The 20,555-nt window shown below is 39.0% G+C and overlaps 1 protein-coding gene across 3 annotated transcripts; it reads left to right on the top strand.

Annotated features, from left to right (window-relative positions):
* The first annotated feature begins 2,651 nt into the window (after window positions 1-2,651).
* iffo1a (intermediate filament family orphan 1a) lies at window positions 2,652-20,251 on the top strand. 3 transcript variants are annotated; one of them, XM_027143829.2, is made up of 9 exons: window positions 2,652-3,741; window positions 7,904-7,964; window positions 11,628-11,723; window positions 11,832-11,972; window positions 14,600-14,787; window positions 15,768-15,885; window positions 16,151-16,243; window positions 17,578-17,708; window positions 17,905-20,251. In XM_027143829.2, exons 1-9 carry the CDS (start codon window positions 2,819-2,821, stop codon window positions 17,996-17,998), a joined length of 1,845 nt encoding a protein of 614 aa, XP_026999630.2. In that variant the 5' UTR covers window positions 2,652-2,818; the 3' UTR covers window positions 17,999-20,251. The 3 variants fall into 3 exon arrangements, with proteins under 3 accessions (XP_026999630.2, XP_026999629.2, XP_026999628.2); XM_027143828.2 differs by having other exon boundaries at window positions 14,597-14,787; window positions 16,154-16,243; XM_027143827.2 differs by having other exon boundaries at window positions 2,656-3,741; window positions 14,597-14,787.
* The last annotated feature ends 304 nt before the right edge of the window (window positions 20,252-20,555 follow it).

Here is a 20,555-nt window from a genome sequence, read left to right as displayed (position 1 = left end):
AGAAATAAATGAATTACATAGAAGATGTGAGCTACTGGATGTGCAATAAGGAAATTAGAGAAATTAGAGAAAAATAATTAACGTGGAAAATTTCATCAATTTTATCATATTCATCATCTTCTTCTTATTATTATCATTATTATTATTAGTTCATTCATTCATTCTCTACCACTTATCCGAACTCTCGGGTCACGGGGAGCCTGTGCCTATCTCAGGCGTCATCGGGCATCAAGGCAGGACACACCCTGGACGGAGTGCCAACCCATCGCAGGCCACACACACACACTCTCATTCACTCACACACACACACACACTACGGACAATTTTCCAGAGATGCCAATCAACCTACCATGCATGTCTTTGGACCGGAAACCGGAGTACCCGGAGGAAACCCCCGAGTCACGCGGAGAACATGCAAACTCCACAAACACAAGGCGGAGGCGGGAATCGAACCCCCAACCCTGGAGGTGTGAGGCGAACGTGCTAACCACTAAGCCACCGTGCCCCCTTATTATTATTATTATTATTATTATTATTATTATTATTATTATTATTATTATTATTATTATTATTATTATTATTATTATTATTATTATTATTATTGATGTTAATTCTTTCTCTGTCACTGGGAACCTGCAGCCATACCCAAAGGACTCCGGTGCATCATTGCTGGATATAATCGACCTCACACACACTACAGATGCAAGTTAGCTTACAGTTTGTGTCTTTGTACTGGGGGATTAAACCAGAGGCCCCGGAGGAAAATCCCAAAGGACATGGAAAACATTCAAACTCCACACACACAGAGCAGAGGTAGGAATAAACCCCCAACTTCAGAGGTGCGAGTCGAAACAATACTGTATTTGAAATTATATGATCTTATGAAGTAGATTATTTAAAATAATGTCACATTTTCCATTATAATAGAATAACGTCACATTTTCAGGTCACTTTAAACTCACTTTTGCTTCACAAAGGTATACAAGTTCTTCCAGAAATAGGTGCTCTTGAATGTTTTTTGCTGTTAGTGTGACCAAAAACACATGAAACATTTACATCTTTATGTTTAGAGAGTTAAAAACCAACAGGGATTAATAGTTTGGAGGTACAGTGCAGACCAAAAGTTTGGACACACCTTCCAAAAGTTTGGATACACCATCTTTTCAACAGGACAATGACCCCAAAACACCTCCAGGCTGTGTAAGGGCTATTTGACCATGAAGGAGAGTGATGGGGTGCTGCGCCAGATGACCTGGCCTCCACAGTCACCGGACCTGAACCCAGTCGAGATGGTTTGGGGTGAGCTGGACCACAGAGTGAAGGCAAAAAGGCCAACAAGTGCTAAGCTTCTCTGGGAACTCCTTCAAGACTTTTGGAAGACCATTTCAGGTGACTACCTCTTGAAGCTCATCAAGAGAATGCCAAGAGTGTGCAAAGCAGTAATCAAAGCAAAAGGTGGCTAATTCGAAGAACCTAGAATATGACATATTTTCAGTTGTTTCACACTTTTTTGTTATGTATGTATATAATTCCACATGTGTTAATTCATAGTTTTGATGCCTTCAGTGTGAATCTACAATTTTCATAGTCATGAAAATAAAGAAAACTCTTTGAATGAGAAGGTGTGTCCTTTTGGTCACTTTTGGTCTGTACTGTATTTTCTTAAGTATTTCCTTTGCTTTGCCACAGATGATATACTTGCTTGTGGTTGTAACCAAGACATTTTACACATGGTGTTTGGAAAGAAAAAACATTACACAAATTATATTTAGCTCTTGGAGGCACAGTATTTCTTCTTTGTAAGGTAGATTTTTGTTCAATTTATTTTCCATCAAGTAAAGATATACACTATACAGTATGGCTAAACGTTTGCAGACACCTGACCGTCACATTCATATGTGGTTCTTCCCTGGCACAAATTTGGAAAAAGTCAATTATATAGAATGTCTTCCTTTGTTGTATGTTACATTAGAGTTTCCCTGTAGACTGAAACCCTGGTCCTTAATGGCAATGTCCCTGTACACAAAGCACAGAGTTCCATGAAGACACGCTGTATGAAGGTTGGAGTGAAGAACTCGTGTCCTGCACTGACCCCTGACTCTGACTCAACACCACTGAACACCTTTGTGATGAACTGGAACACAGACTGAACCCCAGACCTCCTCACTCTTACATCATCAGTGTCTGATCTCACTGATGCTCTTGTAGCTGAATGAACACAAATCCACACAGACACACAACAACATCTAATGAAAAGATTTCCAAGGAGAGAAGAGTGGAGAGTTTTTTAACAGTTATGGGAGTAAATCTGGAATTAGATATGTGTGAATATGATAAGTATGTAATATGGATATTTTTGTAAGTATGTAATATGGAAATACAGGAGGCTTTTATCAGCTGATCATTTTGAACTACGCAGTGGTTTTTTGCTGCTGACTGACGTCAGGTCAGTGTTATTGGTGCCGTAAAGTTTGGACTTAACGCGCTTAGAAAAAAGTATTATAAAACTCTTATAATACGGGACACTATGGAGTAATTACACCGTGAAACAAATCTATAGTTTAAATACAGTGCGGCTTCAATGCCTAGTGGGTGGAAGAAATAAGAAGCATATTAGTATGTAGGAAGGTAATTTAAGAATATATATTAGTGTAACTGCGGTAATCCGCAGCGAGTCCCTGCGCGCTCTCCATCAGGCTTCTCCTGGGCAGCAGCGCAGCATCATTCTGTACTGTGCTGGTGTGCGGCAGCCTAATAAATAACAATCAGCTTTGTTTTTGTTTTTATATGCAAAACTGTCAACGTGAAAACGGAGTTCATGCCAGATTTCGAGCACTTCCGATTTTCCAGCTCTAGAATGAATCCGGTTTTGGGTGAGAGCGCGTACGCGGTCCAGCAGCAGCCGCAGGATCCCGGGGCGACTTTATCAAACACTGATCCTGGATACACGGGCCTTTTCTTTGGTGATGCTGGACAAGATTTTTTGGATTCTGGCTCACTGTCCAGCAGCTTTCCGTATTTCCATTCTAGCGGTTCACTGTACCGAGCATCTCTTCCTCATCCTCCTCCTCCTCCTGCTGCGGCTCTGCGCAATGATCTCGGCTCCAACATTTGCGTCCTGAAGACTCTGAACCTGCGGTTCCGCTGCTTCTTGGCCAAAGTGCATGAGCTAGAGCGCCGAAACAAAGCCCTGGAAAACCAGCTTCAGCAGGCCAGGGAGGCCAATAATCATGACAGAGGATGTGGACAAGGTAAAAGAAATTGCACTGTCCAGTCAGAAACAGACTTCACAGCAAGTTCGAATGCAAACGATTCAACATGCTTGACCAGGACTTTACTAGGACCAACACTTAATGGATCTGGACTCATGCCCAGAAACAAGATATCGGTTGGAAATCAGGACTCAGCAGGTCTAATGGACTCAAATTCCAATCTTTCTCCATTATTCCCCTTATCTCCAGTTGTTCCTAAGTCCATCAACTGTATCAGACAGAGCTATGATGCCAATGGGACAGAAAGGTTTACTAACTCCACATCTCAAGTTCATCCCACCTCAGTTTTGTTTCACAAACCCACTGGACGGTTGAACAACAGCTGGGATTTGAGGTTTTCTGGTCCCAGAGTGTCCTGGCCATATCAAGATGGGGTTGGGGTTCAAATCGACACCATCACACCAGAAATTCGGGCCCTTAATAATGTGCTGGCAAAGGTGAAGCTGGAAAGGGATGAATACAAGCAAAGGTCAGCATTTCTGCTCTATCAAATCTCTCTATGAACCATGGTTTAAAATTCTCTGAGCAAACCAGATGGAAATATAGCTGAAAAGTCTAGCTTATAGTTTGTCCTTTTCCCAGTTAAGGGCACAATATATTGTTTCTGATCCTAATCAGGGACATACCTGAAAAACTAAATTACTGTATGTTTTTCTACTTTAATATTATATTGCATTCTGTATACATTAAATATATTTAGCCAGACATACAATTACTTTTTTTTCTGGGTCATCCTGCAGCTGTGGGTCTTTACCTTAGTAAATATGATGCTGATTCACTAGGACACAGACTAAGCAAATGACTCAGCTGTTTGGGGAAGTCACTCCACCACCTCAGTGCCAGAACAGAGGAGTCTCGATGTAGAGTTTCCTTGTACCCCAAGAGACCAATATTAATCTTTGATATGCATCTGGTTAATCCATTATTGTTTTTGTTTTTTTATACCTTTTGGAATTCGTCATCTTTCACAGTTATACGTTGTGTTATTTCTGTAAAATAAGCTTATGGTTTTGATACTTTTTATTTAAAAACAGGCATTGAAATGTAGTGAAGTAATTAGAGCAAGAAATCTTACATTTAGACCTTACATGAAGGCAGTTGTTACTGAATCTGTTAACGTCTGGAAGATTAATCGATCCTGCCATTTTATATATATATATATATATATATATATATATATATATATATATATATATATATATATATATATATATATATATACTGTATATGTGATGCAGTACATGATCAAACTCTTACAAAAAAACATGTAGATACAGTATACATTCTGTAATTGCTGAAAATCAAATTATAGATTAATTCCCCTCTCTTTGTTGTTATAAGGTGCTCCATTCTCCTATGAAGTCTTTCCACTAGATGTTGTTGTGTGTCTGTGTGGATTTGTATTCATTCAGCTACAAGAGCATCAGTGAGATCAGACACTGATGATGTAAGAGTGAGGAGGTCTGGGGTTCAGTCTGTGTTCCAGTTCATCACAAAGGTGTTCAGTGGTGTTGAGTCAGAGTCAGGGTTCAGTGCAGGACACTCGAGTTCTTCACTCCAACCTTCACACACCATGTCTTCATGGAGCTCTGTGCATTTGTTCATATTGGAACAGGGTTCAAGTTGCTTAGCTCCAGTTAAGGGAAACTGCAATGGTTCAGCTCACAGAGACCTTCTATACAATTGTGTGCTTCAAACTTTGTGGTGAGGGTTCAATGAACCGCATATGGATGTACTGGTCAGGGGTGCACAAGCTTCTGCCTTCTATTACATTTCCCTTTAGAGAATTGCTATGCTGTGTCACATGTACATTGCTTTATTATCAAGATTTTTCACTCTTTCACATTCCATGAAGAGATTTTCCCCTGAATGGCCAAACCTACGTTAATTAAATATCAGCAGCTATTAGCCTTTATTAGCCTTTACTGCAAAGTCCCACGCACTGCTGACCTTATCACAGCCACACTGAGATTGATTACAGTTTAATAATATAATCCTGGTCCACTTATCTGATTGGCCAAGCAACTTTTCAAGAGTGCTTATGTTCCCCATAACCTCACTGAGGACATTTCACCATGTCCATCACTCCACTCATCTGTTTTCACCATGTAAAATTCCACATCCTGGTTAGAAACGGTCACTAAAGTAGTTTTAGTGACACCATCAGCTGTCATAACAAAGGATACCGTTCAGAAAATATGACTACTAAAATATCATCAGATGAAGATGAAAAGGAAGGAAAGCACCTTTTTGAGGATCTGATTCTGCTAGTGGAGCACAAATACATACATAACAGAACATCTGGCCATATTGTGTTTGAAATATTTCTTCTTCAATATTAATTTCTTGTTTGTAAAAGCAGTATCACAAATGTGTGTGACTGATTAAATGCATCACAGTCTGATTGAACGTTTGTGATCAAATTTCTGCCCAACATGTAATAATCTAATGTATAATAATAATAATAATAATAATAATAATAATAATAACAATAATAATATTAATAATAATAACATTATGGCCACTGACAGGTGAAGTGAATACCGCTGATTATCTCTTCATCATGGCACCTGTTAGTAAGTGATGTATATTAGGCAGTAAGTGAACATTTTGTCCTCAAATTTGATTTGTTAGAAGCAGGAAAAATGGGCAAGTGTAAGGACTTGAGCGAGTTTGACAAGAGCCAAATTGTAATGGCTAGATGACAGCAGCTCTTGTGGGGTGTTCCCAGTCTGCAATGGTCAGTATCTATCTAAAGTGGTCCAAGGACGGAACAGTGGTGAACCAGCGACAGGGTCGTGGGCAGTCAAGCCTCAGTAATGGTGGTGGCTACTGATGGCTTGCCCGTGTGGTCCGATCCAAAGGTGTCAGAATACACAGTGCATCACGGTTTGTTTCGTATGGGGCTGCATAGCTGCAGACCAGTCAGGGTGCCCATGCTGATCCCTGGAAGGGATGGTGAGTCAATGCATAATGTTATGCCTGATCGGTATATATATACCGTATATGGAAAAACATCATGAGACAGAATGAGAGAGAAAATTTAAGAGAGGAACCTTGAGAGGAACCAGAGTCAAAAAGGAAACACAACCTCATCGGTGTGATTATAAATCATTTACATTATTATATTGCCTGGAACTGTTTACTATATGGTCAAAAAGTCTGTCTTGTTGAATTTATCAACTGATCACTATCAAAATTTTAGTCATTACTGTGCACCTATAATACCATAAATCTAGTTATAGTGTGATTACGGTGAGTGCTATTAGAAATCAAAGAAATTATAATCCTGACAATCAGGTCACTGTTGTTTATATATGAAGATGTGAGTATAATTTAACAAATGAAACTCTTATAAAAGTCCTAGTTATACTAGGTTTGTTTTAACACCAGAATACAGGAAAATAATACTAAATCAAAAACACTGGACACACACACACACACACACACACACACACACACACACACACACACACACACACACACACACACACACACACACGCACACACACACACACTCACACTTCGGCCTCCTCCCCCTGTCCTTCAGCATCTGCAATGCAGCATGACTGTGGATGCTCCAAGTGTTCAAGAGGATCTTGAACTTCCCTTCATTTCTCATTTCATTCCTTTACATTCCCAACTTTTCTTCATGCATCACAGTCTAGATCTATGCAAACATTTCATTTAAAGCCTGTGCTAAATATATTCTTAGTCAAATCTTAATAATATCCCTAGTTACATTTGTAGAAAAAGAAAAAAACAACAATCATTGATTTGCCTTGGCAGTGTACTCAAGTGTACATAATGAGTATTCTATAAAACTGTTCTAATGAAATAAAAACACTTATTTACAGTATAAAGTGTTGAACAGGATTCAAATTCAACTTTGTTTAATCACACACACGATCCTACATGGTACGACACGCAGTGAAATGCTGTTTTATGACTGTCTGCGTTATAAAGTAGAGTCAAAATAGATTGTATTGCAGAAAACATGGAAACTGTTCATTAAATGTTATATACACAATAAAATTCTCAGAAACTCCTGGGATAATCTTGTGATAGACCACTATAGGGGGTACTCGCAGGAGTTTTTGTTATAACTCGTTATTATGTTGTTTGTGACTGCTTACGTGTTTTTTGTCACGTCCTTCCTATTGTTCTGTTTCCTGCCTCGTCACCTGTTTCGTCTTTGCCCTACAATTTGCCCTATATATACAGTGCACATAAAGCTGGAGGCTCAAGAGGTTAAGGCTCTGGATTGTTGATTGATGGATCAGGGTTCAGGCACTCACTGCTCCAATGGTGCTGTATCATATCTGCCCCTGTGCTCTGACCCCAACCTCCAAAGTTGGGATATGTGAAGAAAGAATTTCACTGTGATGTTTATGTGACAAAAATATAAAGAGTAGATTTGTAGTATGTAGAAACACCTCTGCAGACAGAAAAGAAATGTGTAGTTTAATGCTCTAAGGAAAATTATATCATGAATGTTTTTTTTTTAAATTTCCATATGATTTGATCGAAGCGAACCAAATTTAGACTACACACAAAGCACAATCCAATTTCTGCTGAATTCTTACGCATGAAGACAGGTTATATTTATAATGTCACTTCTTTCATGGCAGGTGGGAAGACGAGTATGCAGTCAGATTGGACCTACAGGAGAAGATTGCAGAGCTAGAAGAGGTAAAATATAAGCTCGGGTTTGACAATTGACGCTATGAATTCTTCATACAGCATGTCTTAACCACATAGTGTAATTAGTTACACCCCTGTTACAAGGACACACAAAACAAATCATTTTAAACAGATGATGTACTGTGTTTATACAGTACATATTCTGATCATTTGGACCAGGTACCCTAATCTTAGTCCAATATAGCATTATTTTCGACTCAGGTTTATTCTCAGAATATGTCATTAAATCATATTAAAGAACAAAAACAAACTGTTACTCAAGTCAATCATGTTCAGTTCAATTCAGCAAGCTTTTTAAACCATGGTATAAAGTTTCCAAGCATGCGTGTAGTATGGGTATTATTTTTTGCTTCATTTTGATAAGGTTAAATATCTAAATAGTCATTACGACTGCTTCATACAGTAGATAGATTCTTTATTGTCATTACACTAGGTACAACGAATTAAGTGTCAGTCCTTATGGTGCATAAAATGGTAAAAAAAAAAAAAAAAGGACAACAATTATACACATAAATATAAAAGAGTATAAACATTAATATAAGTGATCTGGTAAAATACTATTTAGTTGAAGTAGTAAACAGCTGAAATATTGCACTTAACATATTGCACATATGTGAATAGTTCATTCATTCATTCATTTTCTACTGCTTATCCGAACTACTCGGGTCACCGGGATCTTAGGCGTCATTGGGCATCAAGGCAGGATTCAATTCAATTCAATTCAATTCAAGTTTATTTGTATAGCGCTTTTTACAATAGACATTGTCTCAAAGCAGCTTTACAGAACATAAACATAGAGCAGATGGTAAACATAATTAATGATAAAGGAATTAACGAATAACAAAAGAAATAAGAATTAACAGAATGAAAATTCTAGATTATTATTAGATGTATATAGTTCACAATGTGTATGTATTTATTCCCCTATGAGCAAGTCTGAGGTGACTCAGGCAGCAGTGGCAAGGAAAAACTCCCTTAAATTAGTAAAGGAAGAAACCTTGAGAGGAACCAGACTCAAAGGGGAACCCATCCTCATATGGGTGACACTGGGGGTGTGATTGTAATATACAGTCAGTAAAATGTTGTATTGGTGTAAGGATCATGGACTTCGGATCTCCTTAGTATCACAGAGTCTAACTGGAGATGTCTCAGGATTCTTAGAGTCGGCCTCAGCTCAGTGGACGTCCAAAGGCTTTGTCCCACAGAGGACGTTGGGAGCTGGTACAGTGTCTGGATGCCTCGGGATAGGTACAAAGAGAGAAGCAGTGGAAAGGGATTAACATATCTGCTGTTCATAAAAATGTGCCGGTCTGATGTACTGGTGCATGATATTATGGAATGTATTATGTGTATGCCTGACTAAATAGATGAGTTTTTAATCTACATTTAAACTGGGAAAGTGTGTCTGAGCCCCGAACACTATCAGGAAGACTATTCCAAAGTTTGGGAGCTAAATACGAAAACGCTCTACCACCTTTAGTAGACTTAGATATTCTGGGAACTACCAAAAGTCCTGAGTTTTGTGATCTTGAGAGCGTGAAGGATTGTAAGGATTGTAAGGATACACCTTGGAGAGAGTGCCAACCCATCACAGGGCACACACTCTCATTCACTCACACAATCACACACTACGGACAATTTTCCAGAGATGCCAATCAACCTACCATGCATGTCTTTGGACCGGGGAGGAAACCGGAGTACCCAGAGGAAACCCCCGAGGCAAACTCCACACACATAAGGCTGAGGCGGCAATCGAACCCCCAACCCTGGAGGTGTGAGGCAAATGTGCTAACCACTAAGCCACCGTGCCCCCTATTATTATTATTATTATTATTATGTGAATAGTGTTTTATAAATTTAACTATAGCAATAAAAGTTTAAATAATATTAAGGTATTGCACATTCACTGTCTTAAGGTAGACAGTAATTATAATGAGGTATTTTGAGTCTATGAAATGTGTAGACGTGAGTGTTTGTAGTGCAAATAGTTGTTAACATTCAGTAGCCCATTTGATGAGCCCATAGCTTGTTGTGCTTATAGTGCAATTCTACTGGTACCTTAAACAGCGAACTCAGCTGGTAGACATCCAGATGCCTGATATCTAGACATTTACTGTATATTTATGGCATTTTGGCACACTACAGTCTGAGCAAATCCAGAGCAGTGTATGTTTTATCTCATATTGTACAACTGAGCATTAAGGGCCTTGTTCAGAGGCTCAGCAGTGGCAGATTGGTGGACCTGGTGTTTGGAGACTCAACCTGTAGTCCAACACCTTAACCACAAAGCTATCACACGTATACACCCGTATAGGTACCTGGTAATCTAAGTGTAACGAGGGGTCATAAGGCTGGTGATCGTTTATTCAAAACTCGAAAACAGACAGGCAGGGTCAAACACGGCAAACACAATATCAAAGGACAGGCACAAATCAGACACGAAAGGACAGGCAGGAGGTCAGGGCAGGCAGCAAACAATCAGAGAATCAAAACACAGAAACTAGGACTAAGAAACCGGAACTAAGACAGACTGGAAACGCTCAGAATGACTGCTAATGCAAATCGAGACTTCGCACTGAGGTCAAGTTCAAGTTCGTATTTATACACGCCGGCTAGTAGTCCGGAAGCGACTAATATTCTGCCGACCCTTCTTTACGTTGCCAGTCGGGAAGCGGGGGCGCTGACCGTGACATGGAGATGAAAGTCTGTTGAATGTGATCCAGTTAGTAAGAATTAAAATGGTGGGGTTTTTTTTGCACATGTCTTTCATGGTGTGCTTGTTAAAAGATTGATGCTAACCTTGCTTCTTTCTTGATGAACAAGTTTTAGTTGATTAGTTGTTGTCTAGTTACCTACCAATGTATTAAAATTAAACATCTTGAGTCTGTACTTGATAAATAAAAGGCCTGTGCATAATATTTGTGATGGTTCAAAGTGCAGATTAGATTAAAATCCCTTGCCGTGTGGAATGGGTTACACCGAGGTTAAAATCATTCTAACGTTCATGTTTCCAGGTTGTGTTTGTGAATAAAAGCACTGCGCTTAAAATGTAATTCACTTTCGATCTGTTTTTATTTGTATAGCACTTTTAACAATTCACTTTTTTACAAAGCAGCTTTAGAGGATTATAAAAATTCAGGGAATAAATGATGACATTTTAATATTAAATTTAATGAAAAGCTCAAAATAGAAGCCATCTTCATCTGGGTGACACCAGAGAGTGACCAGAGGGAAGTCGTGGCCTAATGGTTAGAGAGTTTGACTCCTAACCCTAAGGTTGTGGGTTGTGGGTTCGAGTCGGGCCGGCAATTCCACGACTGAGGTGCCCTTGAGCAAGGCACCGAATCCTTTAGCTTCCTGGTGGATCCAAGAGCAGGATCCTGTGGTCTCATTGCCGTGGCCTGGGTTCAATTCCTGAGCAGGGAGTTAAACACTAAGAGTTTAATAATTACCCTTCAGTGGCTGGATTATTCCCAAGCCTGGATAAAATGGGAAGGTTGCGACAGAACAGAAAGCCGAAAGAACAACAACTGTACTCTATATAATCATGTGCAATTGTGTAACGAGGAGCTTTTAAGCAACTGATGAAGATGAGCATCATCGTATATTAAATCTTAACAATGTATATTAATGTTACATTTATGTGTCTAGGACCTGTACATGAGTGAGATGTGTCAGGATAAGCTGGCTCTCCGAGTTAAGCAGCTGAAGGCTGAGCTCATCGTCTTCAAGGGCCTCATGAGCAATGTGAGTTAGATAGAACCAAAAAAAAAAGTTAAATATAATGTCAAATAAATACGCTGTATGTTATATATAGAATTGGTTTGTAAGCTAATTCTTTACACTTCCCATCAGAACCTCTCAGACTTGGACAGTAAGATCCAGGAGAAGGCCAGGAAGGTGGATATGGACATCTGTAGAAGGATTGACATAACTGCACGCCTGTGCGACGTCGCCCAGCAGCGGAACTGTGAGGACATGACTCAGATCTTCCAGGTAAAAACATAACACTAAATTAACATCACTCTTTAAAATTATCAGATTTTTTCAGGACACATAGTAAAACTCTGTATGATAAGCTTTAGTAAGTAGTATGTCACAGTCTACTTTATTGTAATGCTTATTAATTTTTCACCAAAATACCATTAAACAAAATCCATCAGTAAGTCATTTAAACACATGTGGTGGTGTTCCATACATCCATTTTATTCCTTTGCTTTTCTTCTGCCTCTCTTCACTTACATTACTTACATTCTCTTATAGTATATTTGCCTCAACTTAGCTCTCTCTCTCTCTCTCTCTCTCTCTCTCTCTCTCTCTCTCTCTCTCTCTCTCTCTCTCTCCCTCTCTCTTTTAAATTCAAATTTAAATTCAAGTCAAGTCAGGAAGCTTTTATTGTCATTTCAACCCTATATGGCTGATGCAGTACATGGTGAACTTTCCTCCATAAATCAACATAGAGCTACATAAATGAACATAGAGCTACATAAATCAACATAGAGCTGCATAAATCAACATAGAGCTACATAAAACAGACCGACACAGAACAACAGAGAGCTAAGGACTGGAAGTAACTTTGTCCTAACTACATAAAGTGCATTGTGTGCAACCTGGAACAAACAGTACAAGACAAAAGACATTGCAACCAGATAATACATAACACTACAGGACAAAATCTGGTTGTGAGGGCCCGATTGCTATGGTACAATTTCCCAAATGGCAGGAGGGAAAAGAGTGTATGTGAGGGGTGTGTGGGGTCGTGCACGATGCTGTTAACTTTGCAGATGCAGAGTGTGATGTAAATGTCTGTGATACAGGGAAGAGAGACTCCAATTATTTTCTCAGCTGTCCTGCACCGAAACGGTGCAGTTCCCAAACCAGACAGTGAGGCAGCTGCTCAGGATGCTCTCAATGGTCCCTCTGTAAAATGTGGTCAGGATGAGGGGAGGGAGATGGAGTAAGTAGAGATGCTGCTGAGCTTTCTTGGGGATGGACCTGGAATGAAAAAGTGAATTTCTTCACCAGATGAACAAGAAGGAATTTGATGCTCTTGACGATCTCTACAGAGGATCTGTCGATGTTCAGTGGAGAGTGGTTGCTCTGTGCTCTTCTGCAATCAACAACCATCTCTTTAGTTTTATTAGAGTTAAGTGTTCAGATAGACAGATTGTTGGCTCTACACCAGGCAGTTAGCTGTCTAACCTTCAAACTGTATGCTGACTGGTTGTGTCATTGGTGAAATTGATGATGTAATTTGAGCTGTGCATTCCTACACAGACGTGAGTCTGCAAAGTGAACAGCAGTGGGCTGAGCATACAGCTCTGAGGAGCTCCAGTGCTCAGTGTGGGGGTGCTGGAGATGCTGTTCCCCAATCCAGACTGACTGAGCTCTCCCAGTCAAGAAGTCCTGGATTTACTTGTAGAGGGAGGTGATCAGGCCCAGCAGGCTCAGCTTCTCTATCAGGTGCCGAGGAAAGATTGTGTTGAATGCTGAACAGCTGATGAACAGCTTTCAAACTTAAGCATCTTTATTTTTATAGTGGGTGAGAGCCAGATGGAGGGTCATAGCAATGGTGTCCGTAATGAGGTTTGGACAGTACACAAACTGCAGGGGGTCCAGTGAGGGTGGTAGCTGGGTCTTGATGTGCCTCAAGATGTGCGTTTCAAAGCACTCACATGATCGGTGTGAGTGCGACGGGATGATAGTCATTGAGGCAGGACACTGTAGAATTCTTTGGCACAGGGACGATGGTGGTTGTCTTGAAGCACGTAGGAACAACAGCACTGCTCAGAAATGTTGAAGATATCCGTGAGCTAGTTCTCTGCATTCCCTGAGCAGAGGAATGTTGCCAGGAATGTTGTCTGGTCCAGCAGTGAGTTAGAGTTACTACATAGAGTTCTTCTCACCTCAGACTTGGTTAGACAAAGTACCTGGACTCAGATGAGCTTTATTGGCCTGACTGTGTTAAAGAACAATGTTGCAAAAGCTTTTATTATAGGTACATACTATTATACATTCCTTTCTTTTTTAAATTACTTTTGAACCAAAAATGAAATTGAGGGGAAAAAGACACATACATACATTCACACACACACACACACACACACACACACACACACACACACACACACACACACACACACACACACACACACACACACACACATATATACATACTTACAAACATCATTCAAACTTTTCTTGAAAGTTATTCAATTACAAATGTTCACAGGATCAGAAATAATGATTATTATAGTACATCATAAATATGTGCAATATAATAGTCCTGACCAAATGGAGCTATTTGTATAAAATTAATAAAGCATAGGTTATTTTTCCTTCCATAAGATTTTTCGGATACACTTCCAGTTTGATGTTGGCCACACCCACATTTATGATGTCATATAACTGTCATTAAGTAATTTTTTTATCAGGTAGCTCTGCAGTAAGAGCTCAGAAAGAGACCTGTGAGACCTGGACACATCTTGAAAGGAACTAAGCTGGAATGACTGAAAGCTAGTCAATGTTTCAATGTTACCTGGACTGGAAATTTACTATACATTCTTCGAGTTCTTTGTTGTTCTATTGAGTGTTGCCATAGTTACCCTTTCTCACGTTAGCAGGTGGCTACGCCTCCCTCAACACTGACCCGCTGCCACTGCAAACAGGCCTCACAGACTAATAAACCCACCGGTAGTGACGACTCGGTCAGCATTTCTGTGAGTGAGGGGTGCAAGAAAAAAGAGCCGGAGCTGTGTGGCTCATCGACCAATCCGGTTAATGAGGAAATGCAGAGGATTCTCAACAAACTGTAAGTGTCTGAGAACAACTTTTCAGTCAATAGATTGATGGATTATTGGATGGATGGATGGATGGATGGATGGATAGATAGATAGATAGATAGATAGATAGATAGATAGATAGATAGATAGATAGATAGACAGACAGACAGACAGACAGACAGACAGACAGACAGACAGACAGACAGACAGACAGACTGAATGACTTTATTAATCCCCACTTGGACAACTGGTTTGCATGAGCAGCCGAACATAGCCATGCAATACAAAGGATAAAAGTTATAGATATAAAGTATATACAGTAGATACAAACATTTACACTGTACAAGACTATGCAAAATATCAACAAAAAATATATTTCTTTGCAAATACACAAATTTATGTACAAAAAATATGTACCAATATATAAACGGATGCAGGTTATTTATGAATTGTCCTTTAGGTTGTTATGGAATGAGTTTTGCTGTCTAGTTCACTAAAAATCAACGTCAAGGGTGCTTTTGCACATGGGAGCAAAAAACCTCATGTAACATTCACATTCTTCAGCTAAAATTACTCCTCAATCCAACAAGCATGTGTTTTAGAGGGTGAGAGGTGTTCTCTATAATGTCCAGCAATTTGTGCATCACTCTCTTCTCAGCAACGACCTCCAAAGGGACCAGATCCACTCCAATGACAGAACATGCTTTTTTGATGAGTTTATTTATGAATTACAAGATTCAGATTGAACAGGAAATACATCCAAAAGGAACACTAATACAGATATAGAAAATATGTATTCATTTTGCTTCCAGAACTAAACAAGTTGTTTATGAGTACAAGTTTTTTCATTTCTCGAACAAAGCAGCAAAGATTTTTATCTTGACTAATTATAGGAAATATTTTAAGACCCTTTAGATTTGGAGTTATGATTCTCAGTAGTCTAATCTGATCTATTAGTATTGATTCGAACTCTTAATGGCCTGATAATGCCTCCGTGTGTGTTTTGTAGGCATGACAATGAGTTTGAGGATGACTGTGATAGTCTGGCTTGGGAAGAAACAGAAGAAACATTACTGCTCTGGGAGGATTTCCCAGGATGCACCTTGGCTGTGGACACTAATGGGGAGGTACAGAGATTTTGATACCTCTTACTGGGTACATTTACAGTATAGCTGGATGATGTTGTGCCAAATTATTCTGAAAAATCATTATTTTCTGTTGAAATACTGTATATAAGGCATGATGCTGCCTCGATGGTATATAGTCTTAAATATTGAGCCAAACATAAAATGCATAAAATATCAATGCCTTAGGATGAGTTTATTAGGTAAACTAATTTCAGAGAATACAGTTCTGTTCGTTTTATCTTTTTTTTTTTTTTTTTTTACACAGCAGGACGAGTCCATAGAGAAGGTGATAAAGGACACAGAGTCTATGTTCAAGTTTCGTGAGAAGGAATACCAAGAAACCATAGACCAGATAGAGGTAAGTGTTTTCGGTGCCTTATGCTCTGAATTCATATGGAGAAAGTGAAAACAACATTTATATATATGTATTTTTTTTTAGTCACACCAGTTTAGAGATTTGCAAAAGAAAATTCTTTCTTGTCCTGATTTATGTCTGGCAAATGCTGTGAAAGGTGAACATGCTCTTAAAATATATCAAACACTCAGAATCTAGCAATGAAAACATCTCAACTTCTTGCAAAAATGCTTCAGATCTATCAAAGTGTGAGGAGATTTTCTGGTCACAACCTTCAAGTATTCCACAGAAATTGAATTTAGACAGCACAATTGTTCCTTTGTTGATTTGGATTTGTGCTTTGGAGCATCATTGTGACTTACTGTAATTGTAACATGAATATTGACTAGAGCTCTAAATCCAGTTAAGGCACTGGGCTTCTGATTGGAAGGCTGTGAGTTTGAATCCCATACCCACCAAGCTGCCACTGTTGGGCCCTTGAGCAAGGTCCTTAACCCTCAACTTAGATGACTGTCGCCCTGAATAAGGATAAATGCCAAATGCCTTAAACATAAGACAAGCAGCTCCATAGCATGATGTTTCCACCAGCATGTTTCACCTTGGGTGTGTGTTGTGTTCCTTGGGGTCATGCAATGTCTTATTTTTGCATCGTACAAATCTGGTAGAATTATGCCTAAAAAGTTCTCCCTTGGTCTCATCAGACCATAAAAGTTTATTACCACGCGATTTGGGCTGATTTCGTCAGGCTTGCTTTAATGTTCTGCAGTTTTTTCCTTAGGAAAGGGTTTCTGTTTCTTCCAACATTCTCACACCATGTCTTCATGGAGCTAAGTGCTTTACAGGACATAAGATTATTAATGTTAGACTTCTATTGAAATGTGTGTGTATTTATCCATAATGAACAAGTCTGAATTGACTGAGGTGACTTTGGTGAGGAAAACTCCCTTAGATGGAAGAGGAAGAAACCTATAAATATTATATTTAAATATTAATCTCCTTTCTACAGTCCTTTCAGTAGCTATGTCTTTAATCTACATTTAAACTGAAGGAGAGTGTCTGAGCACCCAACACTGTCAGAAAGGAAATTCCTAAAGTTATTGGAGCTGTGGCAATTTCACTGTGTCATTGTTTATGCTGCTGCATGTTGGTGTAGCAATATCACTAGTACATTGTCAGACCCAGCTAGAGTTGTGAAAGCATTAAGAAGGCTATCACAGTCTTAGGATCTGGTGTAGGTCTATATTTGGCTCAAGCTGTCTTATATAATTATTTATCTTATTTTCTATTGTAACATTAACCTGGAGCTAACATTTGATTCTTCTGCTTTCTTTCAACAGCTGGAGTTGGCCACAGCAAAATCAGACATGAACAGGCATCTGCATGAGTATATGGAGATGTGCAGTATGAAGAGGGGTCTGGATGTGCAGATGGAGATATGCAGGAGGCTCATGACACAGAGTGGAGACAGGTACATGGTAGCACACGGTTTTCTGCTTATGATGTAACATTTAAACAGGAAATTGTTTGAAGGTTTGTTAGGTAGCTCTGTTTTAAAGATCTTAGCTAGCATACCATATCTTTAACCAGCAGTTAAGTAATTTGTGTAACTATCTCTGATTTCTTTTCCCTTTCCTATATATATAATTTTGTTTTTACTTCTCCAGGAAATCTCCTCCCCTTCCAGTTTCTGTGACTTTGGATGACGCAGAGGAAGGAGAGAAGGAGCGAAATGCTCACCTACCATGGAGGAAGTCCTAACAGACTTTTGTGTCAGCTAAGCCCTACTTATATTACCATCTATACTTCACACCAAGGATGAGGTGGCACCTTAAAAGACTTATGATTATACAAAACACACTAGTGCCCCCCAGTGGCAAAGAGAATGACTACATGAACGATTTACTATCATAATTTACTTGAATAACACGTTAAACTAGAGCAGCGATGTCCAATCTTATCCGGAAAGGGCCGGTGTGGGTGCAGGTTTTCAGTCCAACTAAGCAGAAGCCACACCAGAGTCTACTAAAAGCCAAGAATGACTGATTAAACAGGTGGAATCAGGTGTGGCTTCTGCTTGGTTGGAATGAAAACCTGCACCCACACCGGCCCTTTGTGGATAAGATTGGACACTGCTGAATTAAAGGATGCAGCTTCCCTTTTAATTAAAAGCTACCAACAGAAGTAACACGGGGGTCATTCAACTCAAGGCTCAGAATCTTTATAGAAGAATAATTGGCCCTTTCTCAAAGCCAGAGAACAAGAAATTGGTTTAAAACTAGGTTTATAAACAACTGTGGATACAGATATGACAAACAGGGTAAGTAATTTGGGGTATTTTTTATTTGTGTGTGTGTTTCATCCTTTTCTCAGTCTTCTTGGGAAAATAAGTTACCAGTGCTGTATGTTTCTGATTTGTTGTCTATATTCTGCTATATACAGACAATTTACTCAGCTCTTGGCAATCCTGCTCATGGAGACCAAGTTCGTTAACCTGATACTAATAACATGCGCTATGTGGTTTTAGCCCAAACTAAACACTGCCTTACTAAGGGTAAGAATAAAACCCCTTTTTTTATTACTAAATTTCTATACAACAAAAGAAATTTACTAAGCCGGTGCTCGAACTAGCTCTCACAGGCTGAAGTCTGCGGAGTCACCTAAACAATTAAACTGTACATACACTGCATGCTTGTCCTTAACAAATGATCATTCTACATACTTATTAAGAGTAAATCATATAGTAATTATAATGAAATAATCCCCATTTTGACTGACAGAAACACTGTAAGTAACAGATTCTGGTGACGTGTCCAGTGAAGGTTTTCTGATCTTTCTAAAATGTAACAAGCTGAAAAACTGTCACATGGTTACTGATATTGTTGTCTACTTCTTTTTTTATTTGGGTAAAAAAAAAAAGCTTTTAATTAGCAATTAATTAGCTTGTAATTAGCTCGCTTACTTCGTCACATTAGACTCAAGCTATTAAGATTTATAGTTCAGCAGTCCGATAAAGTTATGTTCTGAAAATTAAATTTCCCTAAATTTGACCACACCGACATCCTTGTTAAATCGGAAGAAGAAAACAGACGATTTCCTATTTTGGGCCCTAAACAGACAGAGACACAAATACAGACAGAGACATTGTGTTATACCCTTACTGGGGCAGTAGAGGTGTAAGTGGTTAAAGCTCTGGGTTGTTGATTAGAAGATCTGTTGACCCCAACCTCCAAATTTGGGATATGCGAAGAAAGAATTTCACTGTGGTGTAATGTATATGTACATGTGACAAAATAAAGGCTTTTATTTATATATAACTGCAAACAGGAACACATTCTAAAGATTTCAGAGAAGATTGTGTGTTAAAAATAAGCAGTCAGGTGGATTTACATGTCTTGGAGAAAGCACACAATAGCCTTCACTCTCCCAGGCTGGTAGCTGACGTATGATTCATTTCTCACTTCAAATTTATTTGTATAGCACTTTTAACAATGGACATTGTCTCAAGGCAGCTTTACAGAACATAAGAAATATAGTACATAAAGATTAATATTAGACTTATACATTAAATGTGTTTGTATTTATCTCTAATGAACAAACCTGAGGTGACTGAGGTGACTGTGGTGAGGAAAAACTCCCTTAGATGGAAGAGGAAGAAACCTTGAGAAGAACCAGACTCAAAAGTGACCCTCACTCTCATTTGGGCGACACTGGAGGGTGTGATTATAAACTGTTATAAACACCAGAGAGTGTTATTATGAATAATGTAATGACAGTGAATGATTTTCTGTATAATCCTTACAGGTGTGATAAACCTCTGGTGTTACATTGTCCAAAATGTAATTACCATAAAGATTTGGACCAAATGGCCCTTCCTCCTTTTTGTAGGAGGTCCTAACGGTTCCCACCTTTTAGTTTAAGACTGGGTATAAAGTCTGATCACACGCTGCTTTGGGTAAAGATCTACAGTAAAAGAAGTCTATGTTATACGAGTATCTTCAATAAACTCTTTTCCCCTGAAAATCTGTCTTACTTTTCTTTCTGTATTAGAAGCTTTCTAATAGTCATTTTTATTAAATATATCTTCTTCTTCTACATCCGTCTTTTCCCCTTAGGGGTCTCCTCAGAGAATCATCTGCTTTTACCTAACTCTGCTCTCACACCGATTACCTTCATGTCCTCATTCAACACATGCATATATCTCCTCTTTGGCCTTCCTCTTGTGACCTCTTACCTGACAGCTCCAACTCCAAAATCCTTCTACCAATGTAACCATCTCCCTCCTCTGTACATGTCCAAACCATCTCAATCTATCCTC

Source organism: Tachysurus fulvidraco, chromosome 7, assembly GCF_022655615.1.
Source record: "Tachysurus fulvidraco isolate hzauxx_2018 chromosome 7, HZAU_PFXX_2.0, whole genome shotgun sequence".
Classification (NCBI taxonomy): domain Eukaryota; kingdom Metazoa; phylum Chordata; class Actinopteri; order Siluriformes; family Bagridae; genus Tachysurus; species Tachysurus fulvidraco.
Note: the sequence above shows the minus strand (reverse complement) of the source record. Positions and strands in the feature narration are given on the sequence as shown.